Source organism: Pogona vitticeps, chromosome 3 (genome assembly GCF_051106095.1).
Source record: "Pogona vitticeps strain Pit_001003342236 chromosome 3, PviZW2.1, whole genome shotgun sequence".
In the NCBI taxonomy this organism is placed as follows: Eukaryota; Metazoa; Chordata; class Lepidosauria; order Squamata; family Agamidae; genus Pogona; species Pogona vitticeps.
The window spans coordinates 79,488,383-79,514,974 of NC_135785.1; the positions used below are offsets into that span (position 1 = coordinate 79,488,383).

Here is a 26,592-nt window from a genome sequence, read left to right on the forward strand (position 1 = left end):
GTATTCCTTTCGTGTTTTTCAAAAGATTTGATTGCAATTCCTTGTAGACTGCAGAAGTAGTTTAGAAAAAGGGCCTGCCCTTTTATTGTATGACTGTTCTTAAACTCTCTCCTGCTGGAATCAGTAAGACTTCATGGCTTTAATTCCATACATATCAACCTGAGAGTATGTCCACTTGAATTTAGTGAAATTTACTTCTGAGTAGATATGTGTAGGATTACTCAGTGAGGCTTACTCCCATGTAAAAGGGAGCATAGGAATGCAGTCTTGACCAAGTCTGAAATTAGTGAAGCATCAAGTTCTATCAAAATTATCAGCACAATGATCTTTTTACACATTGCATCTGTTTTTGAAAAAGAAAAATTAGCAATTCGCAAATGGATAAAAATATTTAATTCCACTCTACATACGAACAAGATTCATTTGAAACCCTGTTAAGGAAGAGTGTGTGTGTGTGTGTGTGTGTGTGTGTGTATGTGTGTGTGTGTGTGTGTGTGTGTGTGTGTGCCTTGATGCGCGCGCCTTGATGTGGGATTAGGATATGTACATGTCGATGCATAAGTTGAACTACTATTATTAAATCATTAAAGAAGCTTGCTGTAGCAGTAATTGTTGGATCAACTATTTATTGAATGAATGTTTGAATCCAGTATAGTTTTGTCTTCAGTTAGTGCCAGTGTTTTACCACAAAAAAAAACTGTTTTATTCATTTGCTCATGGTTTGTGGAGTTAAGAAAGCAGATTTCCCGCCGCTGTCATTGAACTTTATTATAGAGACTCATATTCTGCGGGGGGTGAACGGGCAGGAATTATTTTTAAAAAATACAGTAGAAGCTGCAGTGATATGTAGAAGATATTTTCCACATCTGTAAATCTACCTTGTATTAAACATGACCCTGAACTTCAGCAAATCTGAAAAGCTCATTGTAAGCCACAAACCTCAATAGTATTGATATTTGGAGCAGTAAATCACATTAATAAAGAGTTTTACTATCCAGGTCAGTTTTTTAGAATATTGGGCATTGATTAGGATGTTCATTCATTGTCATAAGAATGTAGTTCCTCTTTCACTTTCAGTTTCTTTGTAATGTATAGAAGTCAATGTGCAGTAGTGTATTTGGCCCTGCAGATGTTTGAACTGTAATTCCCACAGTTCCTTATCCTCTGCTATACATGGTAGAGCTGATGAAAATTATCAGCAAAACACGCATGCAGATCCAGTGTTCCCCACTTCTAATTGGGGATGTGGATCCTTGCTTGTTTCCTCTTTGTATAAGAATTTAGCATGGTTTAGGGTTCTTTTCCTTACCAGGAAATTTCTGGTACTCTTGACAGCTATTGCATCATCTGGAATGATATTTTTCATGAAATGGGCCCCCTTGCACAAAATTGACTGTTTTTTTTCTGCAGAAATGCACAGTTCACCCAATTGTGCAAACTGCGTGACTTGCCCAGAATTAGTTGACCGCTTTGTTTAAGAATTTGAAGCATTGGATGGACAGTTACCATATTTCTTTTTAAAAATCATCCACTCCATGTGTACTTGCTATGTGTATGACTGTGCTTTGCTTCTCAAAGGGTAAGGACATTTTGCATAAATTACAGAGCCCTTAAGAAGAGGAAGAATCTGTTCTTTGTTTTGTTCTTTGCTGGTGATGAAATGCCTTGCTTGGTTTTAAGATTCTTTATTTAGAAGCCATGTCATGTTGAAAGTCTAAACTGGTGAGAATTAGACATTTTGTGAGTATTTTTGCCTTTTCTACTCCAGCCTCATTGAAAATTTCTGAATTAGAGGATGGTGCATCTCAATCAAAAGTTAGTGCTTACAGACAGACATGAGTTCTGTTATTAAGGGCTACCTACTTGCACTGTTCCTGCTGTGGATATATGTGGCATGTGTAGTTAAATGCACAGATTTAGGCTCTATAAATTATATGCATGTGAAATAAATAATGAAATACTACAAGGTAGTGACTTTTCTCACATTCTGTGTCTACTACTTCCATCTAGACAAGGATGGGAAACTATTGAGCCTATAGGTATTTTGGCCTCCCCATCCTATTGGATTCTTACAACTCATACTAGCCTTACACAACATTTGAAAAAGCAAGGGATTGTGGAACTTCTAGACTAACACATCTGGATGACCAAGGAGACCGCAACATCTGGAGCACCAAAGGAATTCAAAACCAGTTGTGTCCAAGCCCCTCTCATCTAGTCCTATTTGACTATAATTTTGCCCAATTATCTGTGGGTTTTTTAAATATTTGGGTTTAATTATTCATATCTCTCACTACCATACTTTATGATCTGTTGAACCTTTATAGGACAATGTACAGGATCTACTAATAGGATTCGAGAAAACTCCCATTCTTTAACTGTTCTTCAGTAGTGTTAACTTTCAAGATGGTTACAGGGCTTTGGCCTCTTATCCTTCCATTGTTAATCTGTTTATGAACAGCAATGTTCATCTGAGGATGGTAGGCAGACAAAAAACTAAAGCACCATATTGGTTTCAGAAATGTTCACCACCAGCTCATTCCAAAATTATAAATTGAGGGACCTTCTTTCCCAGGTGAGTCACAGGCCATCTATGCCTGCCACTATTCCACCAATCAGGACTTTCGACAGGACTTGACACGTGTATTTGGAGATGAAGAACCTGCTGAGAGAGCCATGCCGTTATACGTGAAGACACAGCCCTAGGACTTTCCACCACCCTATAGTATTACTATCTAAGGCTTCATAGGCCTGTAGCTTACAGCACTGGTTCTTAACCTTGGGTTACGCAGGAGTTTTGGACTGCAACTCCCAGAAGCCTTCACCACCAACTGTGCTGGCTGGGGATTCTGGGAGTTGCATTTCAAAAGCATCTGAGTAACAAAGGTTAAGAACCACTAGTTTACAGTGTCTGTTAAATGCATGACTAAATAAAAAGGAACCAGATTTGGCTATATGCTTACATAGAAAATTCCCACTACATGGAGAAAATGGAGAATTCATAAGCACTATGTAGATGCTGCGCTTCAGCTTATAATTTTCAGTGGCGTGCTAGTTCACTAAAAATATAATTACCCTTAAGTTAATGAGAGAGATCAACATTTCCTTTCTTGAAGGCTTTCACGCCCAGGATCTAATGGTTTTTGTGGGTTTTTCAGGCTCTTTGGCCGTGTTCTGAAGGTTGTTCTTCCTAACGTTTCGCCAGTCTCTGTGCTCAGAGTGCTGTCCTCTGAAGATGCCGGCCACAGAGACTGGCGAAACGTTAGGAAGAACAATCTCCAGAACGCGGCCTAAGAGCCCAAAAAACCCACAACCATTTCCTTTCTTCATCATCATCATCATCATCATCATCATCTTAGAACAGTAGCACTGGAAAAGGGACCCTATGGATCAATGAGTCCAGCCCCTGTCAGGGAGGTACAGTGGGGAAGTTAACCTCTGATTCTGCAGCCAGATGCCTAACCCCCTGAGCTATTCAGCAGTTCTTGATGTATCATAGGTGTGTTTCTGTTCAGTTATATTCTGATTCTAAATCAGATTGAAGATTATCATTTCGATACTGGAAAATGTAATGATTATAATTTTACTTGTGTAGCATTTCAGTACTGGCTGGATAGTTCCGTGAGTTAGGTATCGGCCTGTGAAGCCAAAGGATGGGAGTTCAATTCCCCACTTTGCATCCCAGACGAACCAGCCTCTGTGGCCTTGGGCAGGCTACACAGTCTCAGGGTGCCCTGAAAAAAAGAAAATAGTAAACCACTTCTGAGTACTCTCTACCTAGAAAACCCTGAAAGGGGTCACCATAAATCAGAATAGACTTGATGGCACAGAATTATTAGCTCACTTGATCTCTCAGTGAGGTTAGGTATCTGGCTGCAAGCCAGAAGTGGGAACTCAATTCCCCACTGTGATTCCCTATTGTGCATCTTAGAAGAGCCAGTCTGTGCGGCCTTGGGCAAGCTGCACAGACTCAAGGTGTCCCCAGAATAAGGGAACAGTAAAGCCCTTCTGAATATTCTCTACCTAAGAAACCCTGAAAAGGGTTGCCATAAGTCAGAGTTGACTCAATGGCGCACAATTAAAATTAGCATTTTAGTACATGTAAATGCCAGGAATGATTCTTCTTGTTTGTAGCAAGTCATGAGATGCAAGCCTCCTTTCAAACATCACTTGGGTTTATTACGCATGCACATCTCTTCACATCTTCACTTGCAAAGATGCATATACAGACCAGGTACTTTAGAACATTATATTTCAAAATTTGTTGCCATTTCATTCATGCTCTGGGAAGCAGGAAATCTTCCAGATCATAAATGGAAGAAAAAGATAAATGATATAATGAGCCATTGGAGATAATCTAATCTTCATGGTCTAGTTAAACACGCAGCACCATGATCACTAAAAACAAACTACCTATCTGAAAGGATAAATGTTCCTGGGCCAAATTCAACCCAAAAAATCCATCGCATCCTTCATCACCCACCAGCCTTGTACGAGCCTGACAGAAATTTAATTCAAGCTGGCTCCTGAAAATAATTATTGTATTTTAAGAGTAGTAATCATTGGTCGGGACATGATTGAATGTGTCCATGCCTATTGACTTTTTCTATGATTTATAGCTTTGTTTAGTCGATATTCCCATCGAAATTGTATAATTAATTATAAGTGGGGCTGTCAGGTCTGCAGGATGGAGTGCCTTGATGAGTATTTGGGAAGATTAAATTTTCCTTAGCTATACCGATGCAAGGCTTGGGAATTTTCACAGCAGCGTGCTTGTTGGATAGAGATGTTTTCTTATGTGTATAGCAACTGCTTTAGCCCAAGAGTCATTGATTTTCTTCAGAGCCACCGTTTTTATCAGTGCAGTGTCTCTTCAGCAACAGTGGAATTTGTGAAGATGTGACAACACCTGACAAATATTTATCATCAACAGGCTACTTTATCATTGTCTGTACACTATCTCTTCCTTTTAAAAAAAACACGTAATCCAGAAGAAAAAGAAATCTCAAGAAAGATGTAGAAATGGTTAGGGTGCTAGTGAAAAATCTAAAATACATGTAAATGATTAGTTCTGTAAAAATACTATACACAATTTCTGTTTAGGGATGCATCTTTTACATGGGCTGATCTTTCTTTCCTGGCTTCTTGGTAGTGTGGCTGGCAGTCATTCCAAAACCGCTTGGCTCTATCTTTTTCCAAAACCTTTTTGTCACATAGACAAGAATGTCCATTATAAGCAGATTTGTGTGGAAGGCTTTTTTCCGAGAAAATTATGTAAGACCACAATGTTTGCAGCATGTTGAGGGCCCGATCCTATGTGCTTGGAAAGAATAGTCTGATACTCACGCTTCTAATCCACAAGTGGACAAAGTGCAGCCTCTCAGATGTCAGCTCCCTAGTCAGCATAACCAGCAGTGTGAAATTTTGGGAGATGTAATCCTATACAGTCTGGAAGGACACACTTTATCCCTGCTAATATATTTAAAAATTCTGTTCTGGGGTCTTGCAAGTGGGCAGGACAGAGCCAGGAGTCTTCCCCCCACCCCTTCTCTGCCATGGATTGTTTTTTGTTTTTGCTTTAGTTAACAAAATATATTCCTTCCCATTTCAAGGAATGGGAGGAAAATAAGGTTCAGGCACAGAATAACTACCATCTTCTGCTATGGGCTAATTGAGAGCATCTCCCACCCTGACCCCTTTTCTACTATCTGAGGTCAGATTCTGACATTGCGGAGGAATACACTGTGAAAGATTCTGCAGTGGTTGGTGGATGGGATTTCAGAGTAGACCCCACCCCTTGGTCATTGTATTTGGGAAAGTCTGCCATATTGTATAGCCCAGAACACTGCTCTGTGCCTGCAAAATTGTGCCAAGATCAAGAAGGAAAACATTAAGAGGGGATCTCATTAACTAATAGTACAAAACCAGAAGTTAAACAGTGATGTTAACAAATGGAGCATGTTGCAACCCCACAATTCTTAACATATGTGTAGCTCCTGTATGCAACTGAAAAAGAAGTGAAGTAGGCCAAATTTATCCTTCAATAGTTCTCCTGTGTGTGTTTCTAAACTCTGTGTAAAAAGTAATACTACTGAGAGATGAATAATTTCTTTTGAATTTGAACTCATGCTTCATAAACTTCATAGCACACCCATTGGGAAGTAGGAGGTAGGTTGTATTTATAGGTTTTATTCCAAAGAATGCAGTCTTATCATTGTAAGTGATAAACCTGCATGTTGTTGAGAGTCAGTGTGAAGTACTAGGTAGAGAGACAGGCTTGGGCTCAAAAAACCTAATCCCTGCTCAGCCATGGAAACTCAGTGGGCATTGGTAAAACCACTCCCCAAATATCTCACATACTTTGAAAATCCTGCAAGAATCACCATGAGTTAGATGTGACTTCACAACACACATTCCAAAGAGTCTGCTGAAAGTGATTTAGTTCCCAAGAGAAGAGCAGGAGGAAGGCTGTGTTTTTAAAGTCTCCCAGGGGATGCAATACACGCAGAGGTCAGTTTCACCCCTTGAATGCATTGTACAGAAGACAAATCCATACCTACATATATGTCACAGTACTTGCTGAATTATCACTTATTTCTCATTACCCAGTGTAAGAAATGTCAGCATTCAAAAGTGCTGTCTTTGAAATCTTAGGTTCTGCAGGTTTGATCTATTGTAACGTACTTCTGTACATACATACTTCTTGCTGTAAAGTGATGCACTTGCATATAGTTGAGAACCATATCCTCAATCCTGCCCCCAGTCTCTTTCCAATGATAATACTCCAAAGGTAAATTTTAAAATTGAATTATAGAAACTTAGGGCATTGTGATTCTCCCATGGAATTTATGTAAACGCATGAGGAGATAAAGTAGTCATAAGAATGGGGAAACTGGATTCCCACTGCAGGCATTTACCTGGGTTGCTACAGTATCACAGCATGCTATGATGACAAAGTTTAGACAGGAGAGATTGGAGAGATAAAGTGGAAGAGAAGTACAGTGAAGAAGAAGAACAGAAACAAAAAGAACAAGAAGAAGGCATAAATTATGATTACTTTTTAAAAGACATTTATAGCTTCCAATGGTTGATTGGTTGGATGGGGACATAAAGCAAAATAAATTCAAATAATTTTAATGTATATCTTTGTAGGTTTCCACTTGAGATGAGCTAACTGGGAAACAAAAGACTGGTAAATATATATAATACAAATAGTGTCATCTTCAAAACATTAAAACATGTATGTTAACATACAGTGGTGCCTCGCTTAATGATTTTAATTGGTGGCAAAAAACATCGCTATGGGAAAACATCACTAAGCGAAACATGTTTTCCCATAGAAATGCATTGAAAACCGGATAATTCGTTCCAATGGGAACAGATTGCCGTCCTTAAGCGAAAATTGCCATAGGAAACATCGCTAAGCGAAACGCGGTTCCCCAATTGAAATGCATTGAAACCTATTTAATGCATTTCAATGGGGGAAAAAAATTACAACAAATTTAAAAAGAGTCAGAACAAAGTCAGATAAGTTTAACAAAGGGTTTATTAAGTGCACTTATGATTTCAAGCTTTCTAAACATTTTTAAACATCCTTAAACATTTAAAAAACAGCCAACACGAGGCTGTCAAAAGCATTGTTAAGCGAAACAGGGGGATCCAAACTGTCATCGCTATGCGAAGCAAGGTCCCAAACATCGCTATGTGAAAATCGCCCATAGGAAACATCGTTAAACGGAGCGCAAGATCGCGCCAAAAAAATAATCGCTAAGTGATTACATCGTTAAACAAGGCAATCGCTAAGCGAGGCACCACTGTATTTTAATGAGTTGTTTTTTTTCTAGCGTATGGTAGAAACATTGCTGGATTTGAGAGGACTCTTCTAGATGTCATTTAATTAACAGGTGTCTTATATGGAATTCCTGTAGAGAAAAAAAAACTAAATAGTTATATGTGATTAAAAACAGTTCAGTTTATCAGACTTCTGATTGCTGTGTGCCATTCCCAAATCTAAATAGATTGATACTCATCTTCTTTTTAATGAATACAAATATATTTTTAAATGGATAACAGAAATCTGATGTAAAAAGATAATCGTAATATCTTTCAGTGTAAATCTCAAGAAGAATTGGGTGAGGAGGCAGATAAGACACAGTTTTCTAATCAACGGCAGGCATTTTATGAGGCTCTCCTAAGCACGTGTGTGAATGGGTGCACATGAAGGTTACGGGAACTGGCATCACTGAAAATGTATTAATCAACAGACAAGATATAGCACAATGCACTCTTTCCAGTGGCCTTGGCTCTGACCCTTTTAAAGATAATGGGAATACTGTCCACTAAGAACTAGATTAGGACGATCAAATGCATTTCATCAGGGTTTGACTTGAACCCTGATCCCAGAGGTGAAAAGGCAGAGGTTTATCCACTAAGCCATCCAGCCCCTGTCCAGATAAAATCTTGAATATGATGTATAAGAGGTAAATTAAGGTAAAGGGGCAGAACTGATGGCTCAGCACCACAATTGCATAGGATTTGGGGAATGGGGAAAGAATTCAGAGAAACATTTGAGCAATTACTTCACAGCAATTAATTTAATTACATTTCAGCAGTGCTGTCAGGAGATTATGTTACCTTGTAAGAAATTAGAAACCAATATTCTTTTTCCTTTTTTTTAACATGTGGCAGGAAGTATTTTGCAGTACAGCACCGGGGCCACTTTTACTATGTTCTCCTGAATCCACGGAGAGCATGCATGAGTCCCTAGTGTATTTGTGAACTCAGACCATGCAGACAATGAGATTTTTAAAAAAGAATAAAGAACTGAATTGGCTTAATTGACCAAGTAGCTCATTCAGTCAGAACACCATGTAAGTAATACCAGGGCTATGTGCCCAAATCTCATGTGGTGGTTAGGAGAAAAATGGAGGCATGTGTGTGCTTGGGTGGCCATGTGTCTTCTTTGAGGAAGGGCAGTCCCCCATTTGAAGTTCTGTCCTTGTTTGTTTGTTTGTTTGTTTGTTTGTTTGTTTGTTTGTTTGTTTTGTAGACATATAAGTGGATATCTTATCCTCACCCCCTGAAGTGAGTTTCCCTGGCCAAGTAGGAATTTGAATCCAATTATGCGAAGTTGGCAGTGCCTGAAACATTGTACACTGGCTTTATTAGACCAATAAAATCTAAAAAACAGGCTACCTTTTGAATCCTGTAGAATTCTTCATCAGTCTGGGCTTTACGACTTTGTTGGTGGGGTATGGTGGTGAGGGCTCCCTAAAATCATCTTGGTCAGAAGTTAAGACTAGGCTGTCATGAGTAGTGGCTTTATGAACCTAGATTTTCTTGTGCAGTAGAGGTGTTGACTTTGAATGTATCTAATCAGCCATCTCTCATTTTTTAAATAAAATGGTTTGAAAGAGATGTCTTTTTTAAATAAAAGAAACAAACTGTATACACTAATACAACTAATGATGAAAGGCAGGAAGGAGGTGGCAAGGCATGTAAATTCTGTATGAAGTTCAGATGTAAGGTCAGTCTCAGGATGGACATTCAGAAAACCCTGTCCAGAACATTCCTCTGAAATAACTGATTGTTGCCTAACCAAATATTTCAGCAAACCTACAGCAACCTCTGTTTATTTTCTTTTTAAATTCCTTTTCAGTGAGACTCAGAAAACACAAGGCACAGGGTATTTCAGAGAGCCTTAAATTAAACACTTTGCCTTGTTTATTTATTTGATTTACATCCCATCTTTTCCTTAATGCTGTGTCCCAAAGTGGTCACCTAATCATAGTTTTGTGCAATACGGTGAGCAGTATTATTGTACTAATAATGTCTAATTGCCATGATTGTTGTTAGTTTAAATTAACATATACACATTTAATGTGAAAAAAGTCATTTTTAATGAAAAATGTCCTCCTTTTTGGTGCTTCTTGACCTCCTTTGTGGGGGTGTTTGAAGTCCTTTTTAGTAACAGAAAAGTGGCCACTCCAGGGTGTTCTTTATAAAGGTAGGGTTGAACGTCAGTAGTACAGAATATGCTGCATATGCAAAGGAATCTCAGGTAGGCTTTGGAAAATCTATATGAACTCAAGAGCCACTTCCAGTCAGTGTAGACAATAAGGGATCAAAATCAACCAGTCATCTGACTTTGTATAATACAGGTTTCTGTGCTCCTGCAACAGAGGCACACATTGTGGTGTAGTGAATAGAGTGACAGACTAGGACTTTGGGGACCACAGTTTGAATCTCCACTCAGACATGGAAGCTCACATGAATGGAAACTGGAAAGACCATACGTTAAATATCTCGGTTACTTTGAAGAACTCACTATTAGGGTCTCTGTCAGTTCTGACTTGACAGCACTTAACAACATATGAACAGAGGAGAGTAGCATCTAACATAGTTTTGTTCACTCATGAGCTTGTGTTAGACCTTAAAAGACACATTTTAGTAATAGGAAGGGCAGGTTAAAATTATGTTTAAATAATAAACTGTGTTCCTCAAGAGTTTTGTGAAAGCATTATGTGCTATTTTGGAGTCCAGTTTTTGAGGGGTGTCTGGAGAGCTTTAGAAGGGTTGTATTTTGTTCATCCTGACCTAGAACGTCTTGTTATGCTTATGGAATCTTTGGACATCCATGTCAATGCTAGACCCAAAGTCTCTTTATCCCAACTTCTCTTCTTAATAGCCATCCATAAATTATAGTTAATACAAATGTCTTTTGGATTTTACATTATTTGAAATCTCAGTATTCAAAGATCTGTAGTATGTTAAGAAAAATAGCAGCAAAGTGGAAATAGAAGACTAATCTCTCTTTATCATAAAGAGAGGTTAATGGAAGCTACTATTCCAACCTAGGTTTCCAAACTCTGTTTTGGAACTCTGGTTTTGTACACTTCAATTAACGATAACTTGGGAAATAAACAGAGACTGACCTATAAGCCTCTGATCTTTGTTGTACCTAGTTTGGACTTACACCACAAAGGGCAGAAGAGAGTTAAGAAAGCATAGAAATAAGAGGCAGTGGGATTTCATAACAAAACAGATCAAAGGAGGTGGAGGTTTAATACAGTGGGACACATGGGAATGCCTTTGCTTGAAGGAACTGGACATAGAAAAGGAGTTATTTCTTCACCTAGCATTCAGGAAATCAATGGAATTTGCTTCCTCAAGATGACATGATGGTCACAAACTTAGATGGCTTTGAGAGAAGATAAGATGAATCCATGGATGACAAAGCTATCAATGGTCCCAAAAGCTATATGCTATGTACAAATCAGAGACAGTATGCTGGTACCCATGAGCAAGAAGGTATTGTTGTATTCATGCCCTGCTTTGACGTTTCCATTAAATATTTGGTTGGTCTCTTTGGTGATAAAAGGTTGCCATGCTAGATGGGATTTTCATCTGATCAAAGTGACTGTTCTATTCTTTAAACAGAGACCCAGAGGAAGGATGAATGGATGAAAGAAAAGTAGAAGCTAAAGCACACAGGCTAAAGAATTTACCTTTCCTTCATGTATATCAAATGTTATGGATGGGATAGGTGGAAGTCCAGTAGTAAGTCGCAACTATAATACGTATGCCATTGAATCAGTTGTGATTCATTGAGTCAGCATTTATATAAGTTCCATTGATTCAGTGGGGCTGCTGTAGTTGCAACCTACTGCTGGATTTAGCCATAATGTTTAAATACAGAAGGTGCTGCATAATGAGTACCAGGGAATAAGAACAGCTGAAATTTTGCCTATGTACTCCACAACTCACCCCACCAATAACACACAGAGAAACATATTGGGGCACCATCTCCAAAACAAACAACAAATGCCGTTCATTTGTTACCAACCATATCAGAAATGGGAAGGACATATTGCTCATAGTAGGGTGCTTTGTATGTTTTCGTGACATTCTGATACTTGAAGAGGAAAGGTCCATACTCAGTCTGAGTAAGATAATTATTAGTAAGTGTATATAAATTGTCCAATACCGGATGCTGGGTATTTTCCCTGCTGCTCTAATTATAGAAATGCAGGCTTATCATCTAATAATTTACAAATTGTAGAGGAATGATAAAGGAGGACTCTTTGGCCCATGTTCTATTATTTTAATTCTCTAAGGTTATTTCTGTAAGATTCTCCCTTGTAGTTGTGGACCTTTGAGGTTTTTTTCCCTCTGTGCGCCCTCCTGAAACTTCATTTCCCTTCCACAGCTGTGAATTCTCTGGTGGTTGCTGCAGATGGATTTGATAAATGCTGCTAATATCACCTCCTGATCTAACAATGCTCTGACTTTGGTCTGTAGGTCTTGATGAGTAATTGCTGCTGTTCTACTCCAATGACTGAATTAAGTTGCCCTGTTATAAAGGGTTCATACTTCTGTGATTTTAGCCAAGGCAGCTTATACAGTACTAGTGTCCCTGTGGACACCAATTCTTTTTCTGTCTTCCTTTTTTTTAAAGGGTGTCTATTTTGTTTTGCGGCTAAGCAAGCACTATTTAGACATCTTACTTAATTATTCAGATGGCGTTCATTTTTCAAGCATTTGTTAATTTCAAATGCAAATATAATCATTTTGTACATTTATATTCTAGACAAATCCTCTAGTAGACACATAACGTGTCCTTGATTCATAATAGTTGAATGACTTCTAATTAACCTGCTTTCCATCCATAAAACAGTCATAACCTGCTGGAATGTCAGGTGATGGTGGCGAAAATGGCTAATACACCTGCCTACTACTAGGACAGTGATTTCTTGAAATTACTGGCCCAATGTGACTGATCTTTATAGACTTCTATGCTGCCGTGTTGTTATAGGGGAAATAAGAGTAGATTACCTCTTTAATATGAAAACATGTTGGCTTTTCTTATGTTGTAAGTATAGTCTTGATTGGCCACTTGTAAGAAGTTTGCTGAGGACTACTGATGGCCCAGTAAGGTCGTATAACACATTAGTCGACAGGATTTTTGCAGAGGGAATGGTCTCTGGGCCAACATACTGTGTTTCCCTGAAAATAAGACCTATCCTGAAAATAAACCCTAGTATGGTTTTTCAGGATGCTTATAATATAAGCCCTACCCCAAAAATAAGCCCTAGTTAAGTGAAACCCTGCCCTCCACCATTGTGTAGCAACCAGAAGATGACATGACTGTAAAATAAAACATTTTTATTTTATTTTTGGAGCCCTAATGCATTTTTGGAGCTAAAATTAATATAAGACCCTGTCTTATTTTCGGGGAAACACAGTAGTGAGCAGTGTCACCAAAACATTCGAAATCAAGCCAGGTCAAGAATCATGGAAACAAACAGGAAAAGTCCAGAAGTATATTCAAGCAGTTCAAAACTCGGCACAACAAATTCAAGGTACAAGGCACTCAGGAATCCAAAGAGGCATTATCTCTCCTAGCTTTCAGTCCCAAGGGAAGTATTTTTTTTATAGCTGAGGTGCTGGGGTCTCACCCAGCACTCAGCTGCAGGATTTGGTTTCTGGGTTGTCCAGAGAAGAAGAGCCTTTTCTTGAGGAGACCACTTACTCCTCAGAAGGTTGTGTGTGTGTGTGTGTGTGTGTGTGTGTGTGTGTGTGTGTGTGTGTGTGAGAGAGAGAGAGAGAGAGAGAGAAGAGGAGACCTTTCCCCCAGCCAAACACTTTGCTCTTGACCTCAATTCAGATTCATGCCACTATTCTCCATTTCTGTGGACTGAATGTGTATCCCACTCCTCCTCTGTGGCTTGTGCTCCTGGCTCTAAGGATCAAGGATCTAAGGTTGATAGGGTTGAAACTCTCCTGGATTCTAGAGTTTCAAACTTGTCCTTGCTGGAGGATTTCTCTGACGGGCATGGCATTCAGCATAGGAAACTGTGAACATGGTAGTAACTATTGCTATTGATGTCGTTGCAGTGGCTGAAGCAATGGTATGTGAAAGGCAATGAATAACTATATATTTCCTTTTAATACTCATCATGGCTAGACAGAAATGTAAAAAGGACTTCAATACCTAGCAGTCCTTCAGTTGCCAGAAAAGTGCAAAGAACCTTTTGGTTGAAAGTTAGATTAGAAATGTACACTATGGCAGGAAAAATCCATAGCATGGTAAAATAAATGAAAAGGATTAACGTTGGATCCTTGCAGTAAGTGACGTTCATTGGCCAGGATCTAACCAAGTCCAGATCAATACTGGGCAAACTATGTTTTATTCAATTAATAATGATTTAAGAAGACACATGAAAAGGAAATCAAGATTTTGCCATCTTGGATAGTATTAATTATGATAATTGCACTATGCTAGTTATTTTTTTTACATTGTTTAATGTGTTTTAATTTTTGTAAGCCGCCCCGAGTAGACGTTGTCTAGAGGGGCGGGGTAAAAATTGAATAAATAAATAAAATAAATAAATAAAGATATAACTGCATTCATTACACACTTTGTTCCGTATTCAGACCAACTAACGTTACTCTAACTTAAGGGAAATTCACTGCATAAACACTGTACAAGTATAGCAGAGCCCTGCACTTAGAATCATTCCCTGATGATGGTAGTAAAACAAGCCCCCACTCCATCTCCCCTTACTGTTACACTTCATGAGACAAACACACATTTTACAGTGCTGATCACAGTGGTTGTAAAAGTTAATCTTGGATGCTGCTGGGGAACGTTCACTAACACTGGAATGGTTGCAAAACTGGGGGGCAGTAAAATGAATCATTGTAGGCTGCAATTCCCCTTTAGATCCCTCAGTTGTTGGTAAATATGAAGAAAGCAAAGGGAAATTCTGTGAAGAACTGAACGTTGATATAAGAAAGCAACATCTAAATTTCATGTGTTGTTTTAATGCTAAGATAGGGAAAGAAATGTGAACAGATATTTATTTTTAGAAAATACAGTCTAAGAATATAGAATATATTCTATAAGAATATAGAATGAATATAGAAAACAAATGATACAGTTTTGTGAAGAGAGAATGAAACAGCAAGAAGATATCAAGCTGTTGGAGAAATACTTATATAACTCATACACTGGCAACAAAAAACTGCAGTGCAGACTGAAGATCACATGACAGAAGATACAAAGATCAAAAGAACAGTATGACAGGATTAAATATTTTTATCATTGCTTTTGAATTTGTACACTGAAAGTATCTTTTGAAACGCGCTCATTGATTAAAGTGGTGGTACCACTGTCAGTGGACAAGCTATCAAGAGTATCCAGTGTGAGAACGATATAATCTTCATTGCTGATGATGTAAATGGTCCTCAAAGGTGAATTTAATGAAGGAAGTAATAAACACAACCTAAAAATTAATGTTGAAGAAAGCAAGCTCATGGAAATCAGTAAAAATAACAATCCAAGAAATGTGATTGAAGATTGAAAATGTGGAACATGAACAAAGTGTGTCGGAATTTGATAGAATGTGCAGTGAGGTTCTAGCCACACTTGTGAGACTCAAAGTAGAGATGGTCTGGGCAGCTTCCTTAAGGTGAAGAATGTAATACACAACAAAAACTTAAAATTGGCTTTGAGAATGTGCATAATATCATGCTGTGTATTCTTAGTTCTACTGTCTGGCATAAAATCACTTTAAGACAAACATCCTTAAAATTTTAAATATGAGTTCCATCAGCTATTTTGTGCACTCAGAACTAGACAAGTAGAGTGAGTTGCTGTTGATTCTGCATGCTTCTGGTTCTTCACCAGCATTCAGTACCATCAACCATGGTTTGCTTTTATAGAACAAAAAGCAAGCAGAGGTTAGATCTGAACTAGATCTTGATGGTTATTCCAACTTTGATCCAAGAATAGGAGCAGGGTCTGGTCTAGATATGGTGCACTGCTGGATCCTTCTCTGTTCCTTGATGCTCATAACCAATACTTCTTTTGCCCGGCTCTATATTGTGTGCCAATTGCATTGCTTCCTAGCAAAGATGAAAGCCGCAGTGATTCATTCCTTTCTTACTTTCTCTTTGGACTGTTCCAAATAGTCTGTATGAAGAATGTTCAGGAACTGCATCTGGAACAGAATAGTGACTTAGGATTCCTTTCTGGCAATTATATTACATAGCTCCCACATAAATTCCACTGTCATTCTGCTTGTTTCTGGGCCCAATTTCAAGGCACCGATTCTTACTAGTAAAGCCCAAAATATCTTACAACTAGGTTTTCTGTAAGACTATTGCTTGTCATATCAACTTGCCCGTACTGTTTTTCCCTTATGTCCTGATGTATGTCTGACCACTAAAAAAAAGATTTATGTTACCAGAAACACAAGATAGGCTGCAGCATGATAGTGGCACCTCCAAATTAGATTAGTTATTTTGTTGCTCAGTTTCCAAAAGGGAGTGGTGATGTTTGCTTTCTACTAGCATTTTTCCTTTTTTCAGGAGTTTGCTTTTTATTTATGTATTCATTCATTTTGAAGTTTTTTATTGTTTTGTTCTGAATTTTTTATTTTTGTTTCTGTTTACAGTATTTTAGTATTTTTCGAGTGCACCACCTTGACGTTCTTGTGATTGAAAAGCAGTCTATAAATATCTAAAGAAATGACCACATTTACTAAATTTAAAATGCATTCGCTCAAATTACCCGAGTCCTGGCTACAGATTATCACACTTGAAAAAGCAGTTTCTCAATAACTCTGTGTGGCCAAGATCTAGCAGTTTCTTCACACCAGCCTAAGTGGAGTAGCCCAAATCTCAGGAGCAAATTGTCACTCATTTACAAATAGCCACTTGTATTCCTTCTTAGTTGCTGAGGCATTCAGCTCCCCACATTGAAGAATACAAGCAACACCCCATTAGCTAGTGATAGTTTGCTGCAGCAATGTACACCATTGTATTCATGGTGGTGCAAATAAGATTTTGGCCAAAGTCTACCCTAAAGAGAACTGTACATTGATTTTCACTTTAAAGCCATTTACTATAATTGCAGTGGAAATATTACAGACTCCTGTGGCAAGAGGTATGTGATACATGAACTTCTATTGTTCTGCTTAGAACTGCTGTTTGTCGCAAGATAAAGCAGCTGTTTATTGTAGTGCAACATGCAAGTGACCTTTAAAAATATTTTGCAGTATCTAAACATGAATAACAGATGCCTATTGGTTGTCAATATCCATGTAAAATTGTTTCAGGGATTTTTGGCTCTCCAGATGTTATGGGCTGAAATTCCCCTAATCACATATGATTGGCCATGCTGGCTGGGGCTTTGGGAAGTCAGCATCTAAAACATCTGGAGGGCAAAACCTCCTCCATCTCTGATCTGAACCCATCTTTAAACCACCTCTGTCAGTGGTCAACTTGGTGGCCGTGAGTACTGTCCATTGGGGCATTGCATCCAGAAGCACATAATCTTTTTTCCCTGTCCTAAATGTATCTCATTTTTTTGAGATGACCTAGTATTCAGAGAGACTGCAAAATTTCCTCCACACAGTGTGACATTTTACAAACCTCCGTAAATGGATGATAAAGAAAGAGACAACAAAAGTGCTCAAATGAATGAAACACATTTCTTGTTGAAGTATGGTGGGGAGGGGCGGTTAGCCTTGCAAGAAACAAAGTCAACAAAAATGCCTCAGTTGTTTTAGTCACTGCTTTTTTAGTCTTTCATTGTAGAAACTATGTTCCAAAATCACTATCATTTTCATTTTTGTTTCACTGAGTTCTGGAGTGCACAAGATGGTTTCTTCCATAATCCCTTGAAAGTGATTAAGGTCCAATCTTCTTCCCACTCGTCGTCATCATTTAGTCATTTAGTCATGTCCGACTCTTCATGACCCCATGGACCAGAGCACGCCAGGCCCTCCCTCCTGTCTTCCACTGCCTCCCGGAGTTGGGTTAAATTCATGTTTGTAGCTTCGATGACACTGTCCAACTATCTCATCCTCTGTCATCCCCTTCTCCTCTTACCGTCACACTTTCCTAACTTCAAGGTCTTTTCCAAGGAGTCTTCTCATCAGATGGCCAAAGTACCATGTGTTTCAGCCCAAACCCTGGTGTAAAGGAGCAGGGGGAGAGCAGGGGAGCGTTCCACTCTCTAGCCCATTGCTTTACTGTGGTTTTAATTTTTTTTAAAAAAATGTGTTCTGAGGTGCTTCTTTGGCAGTCATGCAGTAAAGAAGCAAATTTTAGTGACAAATGACAGTGTACATATTTCTGTTAGCAGATCCTCACTGTCACCTTTAACCTCCTTAAAGCTGCCTGTGTGCATGCTCGCCAAATCCAAAGGTTGTATAATGTTTTATTTGCTAGTTAAACTATGGGCTTCTCCCATCTTTTTGAATTAGCTCTTTCAATATCCTCTATAAAAGAAGAATTTTCTGCATAGCAATCTCATCTGTAGGCAACCCATAGGCCATTGCTTCTCAGCTCAAAATCCAAGAGGTCACACAAGTCTTAACAACAGCTGCCTCAGAAAAGAGGTTTTAAATCCAGAGGATAGGTTTATTTTAAGAAACCATCTCAGATCATCTGTTGCAGTCACTTCCACAGGTCGTACAAAACCAGTATTAATAGAGTATAATATATATGGCTACTGGATAGAGTGATGGACTATGACTGAGGAGACCTGGGTTCAATTCCCTGCTTGGCCATAAAAACTTACTGGGGGTGGGTGAAACTGGAAAAACCATTCCTTAAATACCCTGCTTACCTTGAGAGCTCTATTAGGATCACTGTAGGTCAGTTCTGACTTGATGGCACTTAACACACACACACATATATATATATATGTAGTATCCCTCCACTAGCTGATAGCTTTCGTAAGGGGTGTTTTTTTCTGCCAGCAACTGTAAAGATGTTCCTGATTCTTGAAAACTTGTGCTGGCAACAGCTGCCAACACAATTGTGTTCCTGTTATCTGTCATCTGTGTTGCCACACTGTCAATGGTTTGTCTGCAATACACAACACATAGCTAAAGAAACAACCACCCACAGAACATCGAAATATCTGTGGCTGTTGCTAAGAAATAGCTGCAACCTAAGTGGTCTTAGCAGTTTTTAACCTTACAAGTGTTGGCCCTGCTGTCGACTTTTGAATATTTTCATGAAAAACGTACACACCCAGAAACTGGATGCACACACTGTAGATACTTTGAATTCAGCCAAGAAGACAATGCATCTATTTAACTTCCCTTGGCCTTTGAAACTGTCAACGAGCATTTTTTTTTACCATTGTGTTCTATGAAGCATTGTTTGTTTATTCTGCCTTTCACATTTTTATATTTTACAAGTAACCCTCTCTTATCCAAATATCATTTTGTCTGATTCTTTAGATTTTTAAAAAATAAGAAATAATTCAAAAATTGACTTTTTGAAAAGTACACTAAATCAGTGGTCCCCAACCTTGGGCCTCCAGATGTTCTTCGACTACAACTCCCAGAAGCCTTCACCACCACCTCTGCTGGCCAGGATTTCTGGGAGTTGAAGTCCGAGAACATCTGGAGGCCCAAGGTTGGGGACCACTGCACTAAATTATAACACCTTCCATTACAACTATATTGAAGGACTTTAAAACTATATTCAATGCAGTTAGGATGCAGTCCCATATCCACATGTGACTGTAAACTCTGGTAAACTCATTGGGATTGAATTCAGGGTAGACATGTGTAGGACTGCTCTAAATATGTGTGAATAAAAGATAACATTTGAACTAGCAAACAGTTGCCAGTGCTTTGTGTTAGTTAAGCAATATGTGATGTACTGTATTTATTCTTGGTCAAAATCCTGTTGCTTAGTGTAGCAAATCACAGTAGAGTAGACCCACTGAATCAATGTGGATTTAGTGAGCCAACTTCTCCATAGTTTCCATTACTCCGATGGACCTGCCCTAACTAAGACTTACTTTAGCATTTCCCTAAACACATGCTGGCAGTTTTATACATGTTAGCCTTTAGTCTCTAGTCTCCTTGTTCTTGCATATGTTGATGCTAGTGGTCAAAACACACCATGGCTAAAGGTACAGGAATTCCAGCAGATATGTATACAAAGAATAGCTGTGATGGATAGAAAGTGATATCAGAGGATGGGAAGCAGATCCAATGTGTCATGGATGGCCACAATTCATTCTGCTAACTGCTCCACCAGGACTGCATGTTTCCTGTCCCCCAGGCTCTTCTTGCCAAATACACTGCCAGACTACTGCACTTCCATGTAACACCAGCAATAATATTTACCATATTTAACACTGTTGAGGTTCCTGCAATGGCAATGGCAGTAAATCCTGATTTTAGTACTTAGGCAAGAGGGAATCCTGATTAAGACTAAGGGCAGAAGAAAGATGAGATGGAATTCCACTTCTGCATGCCTGATTATGCGATTTGCTTCTTGTGAAACTGTGTTTTTAAATTGATGCTGGATGTGTGCTTACCTTTCACTTTTAATGCTATTTTCTACTGTTTGTTTCATGGAAGCTTCTTTTAGAAAGAGAGAGGAATGATATCAACAGAGTGACTTGCAAGTCTAATATGAGATCCAGCCCTAATTCTGAATCCCAAGGTTTATGACAATCGGGATGCAATTCCCAGAATGCTTTTAAGTGACTCCCTGCTGGGGCAAGTCTAAGCACCTTTACGGCCAGGACTCTGGCCAGGAGTCAACCAAGAATAGGGTGCTTTAAAATGCACATGATTTGCACAGTAAATTTGGTTCAAGAATGTACATAAATGGTTTTAGAATATTCCCTTTTGGAAAATCACCGTTCTGTTCAACCTAGCAAGAAAAAAAATGCAAAAGGGAATGGTCCTCTGCAGTGGGTGGGGGATAGCACGGCATTCAGAAACTGCAGGCAGAAATGGGTGGGCCACAGGGAGGTAGCTAATCAGTTGTGCAGGTGGTTCAGGTAGCTGTTTTTCTCACAGATAATTAATGTGTACAAGTAGCTGCTAATTGCACATTTCAGGAATGATTTATGACAGAGCAGTGGGAAAAGAAGAACACAATCTAATTTCATTCGGAACCTCTGCCATTCATACAATGGTATCAGCACAGCTGTGAGTTGGAACATGATTAATGAAGAGGGAAGTAAACATATAGGAATTATAAGGAGCAATAGTTTTGATGGCATGCTTGTCAAAACCAAAAGCGGTTTTCACAGCAATGGGCCAGTTACACTACAGGTTCTTTGGCACAGCATGCCAAGCACCAGCGATGGTACTGAAATACAGCATTTTACATCTGTTGGGATAGTTCCTGGTTTTAAAATGTAGAACTGCTTGCATGACTACTTATGAGAAAGCTATGAGCACAAGGTTAAGCTAAATACTGATTTTCTTTCTGGTGGTCTGAGGGAAGCATATTTTCTGGTGAGTGTGTGTGTGTGTGGATATGTTATTAAGAAGTCCTGAATTCAATGAATAATCTATGCACCCCTCTGAAAATATGTTTCCCTGTAGACCATTTGTCTCTGGTGCTTGGGTGCTGCCTTAGTGAATTAATGATTTAGAGCAAGAGAGTATGTGTGTTTGTAGAAATCATGAATTCTTTGTTCTCTGTCATAGACTGCCTTAAAATACTTGAATGTGGTCTGCTTTTTGTGGGCAAAGAGATCTGTTTTTGTTAGATGGAAATGTGAGGTTTTGTTGCCATGTTTTTTAAGTTTTCTGCCAAGCTAAAGAAATCATCAGCTGGTATTTCAAAATATATTTTACAGCTAGATTGTCATCTTAATTTGTATATGTTTGTGTGTGTGTATAAAAAACACATATTTCCAGTTGTTTATATGACATCTCAAATTATGTTAACTACCTGTACTGTGTTTTTATGAATCTAATCTCATATTTAAAATGTTTTAAGATGAGTTAGCAATGATATAACACGAAGCTGCATATTTTCAAATATGTGCATCTTTTAAAAATATTCATCACTATTTCTTTTATGAATACATTCACATTGTTTCCCATCCAGATGCATACGTCTTTTTATTTGTGCCTTTTTTTATTTATAATTCACAAACCGTCTTTCCATTAAAATGGCCCAAACTGTATCCAGTAACTAAACCATAAATTTGCATCACAGAATTTTGGAACCTGCTGCAGCATGACTGTTGTAACTTAAAATGTTTTTTGCTGCTACTGTTTTTTGCTTAAAGCACAAGATGTACTCATTTTAATGTTGTGTGTGTGTTTTCCCCCCCTGTTAGCTTTTGGAATTTGACAAAGAGCTGTCAGTCTTTAAAGACAGATTATATGAACTGGACATTTCATTTCCTCCCAGGTAAGATATGTATACAAGTGGCTTATTTAATTAACATTCTAGCTCTAAACACACTGAAGGTCTGGCAAATGAGAGCTGTAAGGTCAGACATTTGAACGTTACTGTTTTTGAGGGGTGTGAAAGAGTCTCCATTCCAGTCGCAACTTTTCTGGATTAGGTTTAGATTATGTTATTATACATTTATGTGGTATAGTTAATCTCCTAAGGGTATACATTTATACTATACATTTATGTGGTATAGTTAATCTCCAACCCTATACCATCGTAACTAGGAATAATGCCCACTGAACTTCCAGTGAGTATGATTCCTATCTGAGCACATTTTTCCCTGTAACATTACTTACTGGCATAGAATCTGGAGTACTTATTGGGTACTAAGCACATGTTCTATTTTTTATGCTTACTTTGTACAGATTACCCTTCCAGTACACTCCTTCACCTCCTTACCTAGAGAGGCTCACCTGATAATCTTCCAAATTTCTCCATCCTTTTTTCTTTTCCAAGGCTTTTTCAGTTTAAGATTCTACAGTGCTTTAAGCTCTACTGTATCAATATCTTGGTGGTGGTAGTTTTATTGTAATATACTTTGTGGGTTTTATTGAATATCTTGGTGGTGGTAGTTTTATTGTAATATACTTTGTGGGTTTTATTAAAAATCTTCTTTCAGCTCCACCCCCAGTTTTATTGTTAACTGGCTTGAGAATCTCAGTTCATGTTCGTATGTACATATTGGCCAAAATCCGCTTGTATAGCTATGCAAATACAGTAGTGTAACATTTGGAGGCAGATTGCCCCAAGTTAAGAAATCACCATAGACATTACCTGTTGTATGCTGAGTCACACACCTCAGTGTGCAACAAATAATATCAACAAATAAATGATTTCCTCATTTAGGGCAGTTTTCCTCCAAAAATTATGTCATTTGTGTTAAGGCACTGTTAATTAGATGGGAGAATTTGGGGCATTGTCTAAATAAGTAATGTGAAAGTAGTGAATGTAATAATTGAAGCCCAATCAAAGTTAAGGCTAATTACCACTAAAAAAACTTACAAAGCTGCATTAGTAGTAATAGCTTAGTAGTAAGCTATGATTATCAACATAGTTACTTTAAACACCTCTGGGACCACATTTTTACTTACAAGCTTCTCTACCCCTGAGGTTTTTTCCAGTACTTTTACTATGAAGATTAGATCTATATAATTTTTATTTTTTTTTTTTGAGATTGGCAAATATGATTCCTGTATCTCCATACATGACTTTAGAGCAGGAACCTAATAATGGAGAGACAAATTTCAATACTTATCAGTCTAACTTACTGAGGTTGAAAACATGCAATAGGGCCTCTGTGGAAGATAATCAACTTCTGAGCAGTCTCATTCATCAGGAGGCACTCTTTCATATATGCTGTCTGCAAGCTGCTTACTTAGGGCTTTCTAGGTAAAAACCAGTGTGTGAAAGCAAAATGGAAGCCAGTACAGTTTGCTTAGAATCTACTGTCTCTAAAGTGCGTGGTGGACATTAGTCTAGACACCACATTTTGTATTATCTGTAGCTTCCAAACACCTTTCAACGGCAAGTCCATGTACACTACAGCACACTACAGTTGAGAGGTAATTTCAAGGGTAGTAGAAACCTGGTTTTCTTTATGCTTATTTATCCTAAGGCCAGAATCCTGTTAGGAAAAATCATGTAAACAGTGATAATCATGCAAGCAATCCCCCCCCGCCCCATGGTAGTGTGCAGTCACATAGCTGATTGTACACTGGTTGAAAAATGAATTGCATGATGGCCCAGCCAACCAAACAAGGAAACTACTTGCCCTATTATTGCTATGCATATGATTTTCCCAACAGGATTCTGGTCTGTATGTGAAAAAATTATTCCTGTATATTACCAGAAGTTTTGAGAACCAGAATGATCCTCATAATTTTCCCACCATTTCTTAGTACTAAGATTCTTCCTTCCATATGCATCTCTGTACTCTATTTATTCCCTGTGTTTATTTATTCATTATTTGATCCCTATCTTACTGATTCTAACACACATAAACACACACTTCCTGCTTCTCATCATCTACCTTAGATGGAAGGAATGCCATTGAAATAACATTAAGAGGAATTAATAAACTAAACTGTAGGAAAGCACCTGTTTCCCCCAAAAGAGCGTACAGTAGTTTTCTCTCTTCTGAAGCATCTACTGAAGCGTTTATATATTGTTTACTTCAGAGTCCCTCACCCATAGTTTTTCTGAGTATTAATTACATGTTTGAATGTAGCCTGAGTTTGTGTATGCTTTCTTCAAACTCCTGCATGTAACTATCATTTGTGAAAAATGGGTGCCTACCATTTTTTTCAAGACAACAGTTTAGCCTTGCTAATCTTCATACTTATTCTTTCCCTTTGAAACTGAAGGCAACACTGCTTAAAGTTTGTTTGGACACATCCTGATTTTTTTTTTCATATAGACCAAGCTCATAAAATGTGAAGAATGATAAAAATCATGAGTGGGGTATCTTCAGTGAGAAGGGGGCTTATGTAATCAACTGATGAAAAAAATCTAGATGGGCAAAGTTTTCAATTTTGTTTTTAGAAATTTACTTTTAAAAACTTAGTTATGGTTGCAAAGACAAATAATGACAAATATAGGTTAGTCATATAGCTAAAACTTTCCTGGTACTCAAAATTAACTGAAACAGGTACTTTTATTAATTTTTCTTTAAAAGCATCCAAATGTTTCAAACCAGTAAGCAACATATAAATAAATGCAAACATATGAGATAGAATTAACCATAATAACAGTATGCTGTTGTAACAAGGAGTTCGGAAGCTTTCTCTTCCATTTTAGATGAACTGTGGCTTGTTGTGCTTAATGAACCCTAACTGATTAATCTCCATGAAGGTTTATTGCAATAAGCCAGCTTGAAACCACTTCATTTTGCTGGCTTATTTCATCTAATCATATGTAGAACTAATCACTATTTATGGTACAAATCATACGCTTAGCTGGTTAATCTAAAATAGAAGTGGAAATTCTGATCTCCTTGCAGCAGTGCCAGAGGAGGAGTAGGGAAGGAAGCACACACACTCAAAGCTCCCTGACATTTTTTTTCTTCTAATACTAAACCATGGTTTGGAATCTAAACACGGCCTTTGTGTGATGCAGTTTCATAGGAGATAAATTCCGGGAATACATTCTCAATTTTTTTACATTTTTATTTATGCTGTCAATTTTGTTACCAAAAATATACCTGTGGTCAAATCATTTTGTACAGCCTCAAATCATTCTTAAGCCCAAGGCCACTGCAAAATGCATTACAACTGCACCCTCCACATAGCAGAGTCTATTCGTTGACTGCTGTCAGATCCCCAGGTAATGTAGAGTTTAGGCAAAGTATTTGCAAAGATAGTTATGTTTCATGCTTTGAACCCTGATCCTGACAGAGAAGCTAACACACACTGGGTTTTCCTCATGTTTCTTACTGTGGATGCTTTTTGGTGTTGCCGTGGTGTGAATTGCCCTGCGTCTTTAGGGCTCTGTTTTTTTCTGAAGAGCCAACAAGTCAGTGACTGTTTGAACTGTTTTGTCTTCAGCTTGTTCGTTATGTTTTCATGGTTATTAATTCTGCAATGTGCTATTCTCTTTATTTGATAGGATGAAATAGATTTCCAAAAGTACGGTCTCATAGTTTCAATTTGTTTTGTTTTTTTATGATGCTTTGAAGAGTTGTGGTCTTAAAGGCTAAGAATTGTACTTTTATGGTAGCTTCTGCCCAGCTTGGATGCAATCCAGTCCCCAAGACCCCCTTCCAATAATAGCTTGAGGTCAGAATGTTAGAAGAATTTCAGTCCTCTCATTCATAAGAAATAGTGTTTGCAGCTGAAAAAGTTCTCTGAAGAAAGTTGCATTTCCCCCTACCTTGCATATAGGTTTAAAGAATGTGATACAAGCTGTAAATTCATATCACTTACGCTCAAGAAGTCATCAGTCAGTTCAGGTGTGACAATTTTGAACACTGCACACCCTTGTGATGAATTTGGCTTTCCTGTGTTAGTGGTGGTCCTGGAGCCAGAAAGGCATGACACTGCTGTGATGGAGTGCCAGTGATCTGACAAGAAGAGTCAACATGACTTGCTTAGGTACAGTGGGCCGAAGAGACCGTAGACGTTGAGAGAGAAAGAAAGAGAGATTTATTAGAAGAACTTACAGCATCTTTTTATCTTTGTGGATGCTTTTACTTAGGACTATTAAAAGCAGCGAGAGAAATGAAACTATAAAATATATCAACGATGTATGGAGCAGTTAATATCTTTTAAGGTTCATGGACAGAAGGGTCTTAAATTTTCCCCTTGCCCCAGCTGGTTTTTAGTTCAAAATTCCTCCAGCTTGAAGCTT

At 38.2% G+C, this 26,592-nt stretch overlaps 1 protein-coding gene across 4 annotated transcripts in view; it reads left to right on the forward strand.

Annotated features, from left to right (window-relative positions):
* Window positions 1-26,592, forward strand: part of INPP5A (inositol polyphosphate-5-phosphatase A) — a 329,370-nt gene that overhangs the window by 273,812 nt on the left and 28,966 nt on the right. For all 4 annotated transcript variants that reach the window (XM_020794993.3, XM_078391263.1, XM_078391265.1 and 1 more), the window contains one exon: window positions 22,127-22,200. In XM_020794993.3, coding sequence (XP_020650652.2) covers window positions 22,127-22,200 — 74 coding nt within the window. The remainder of the gene's footprint in view (window positions 1-22,126; window positions 22,201-26,592) is intronic.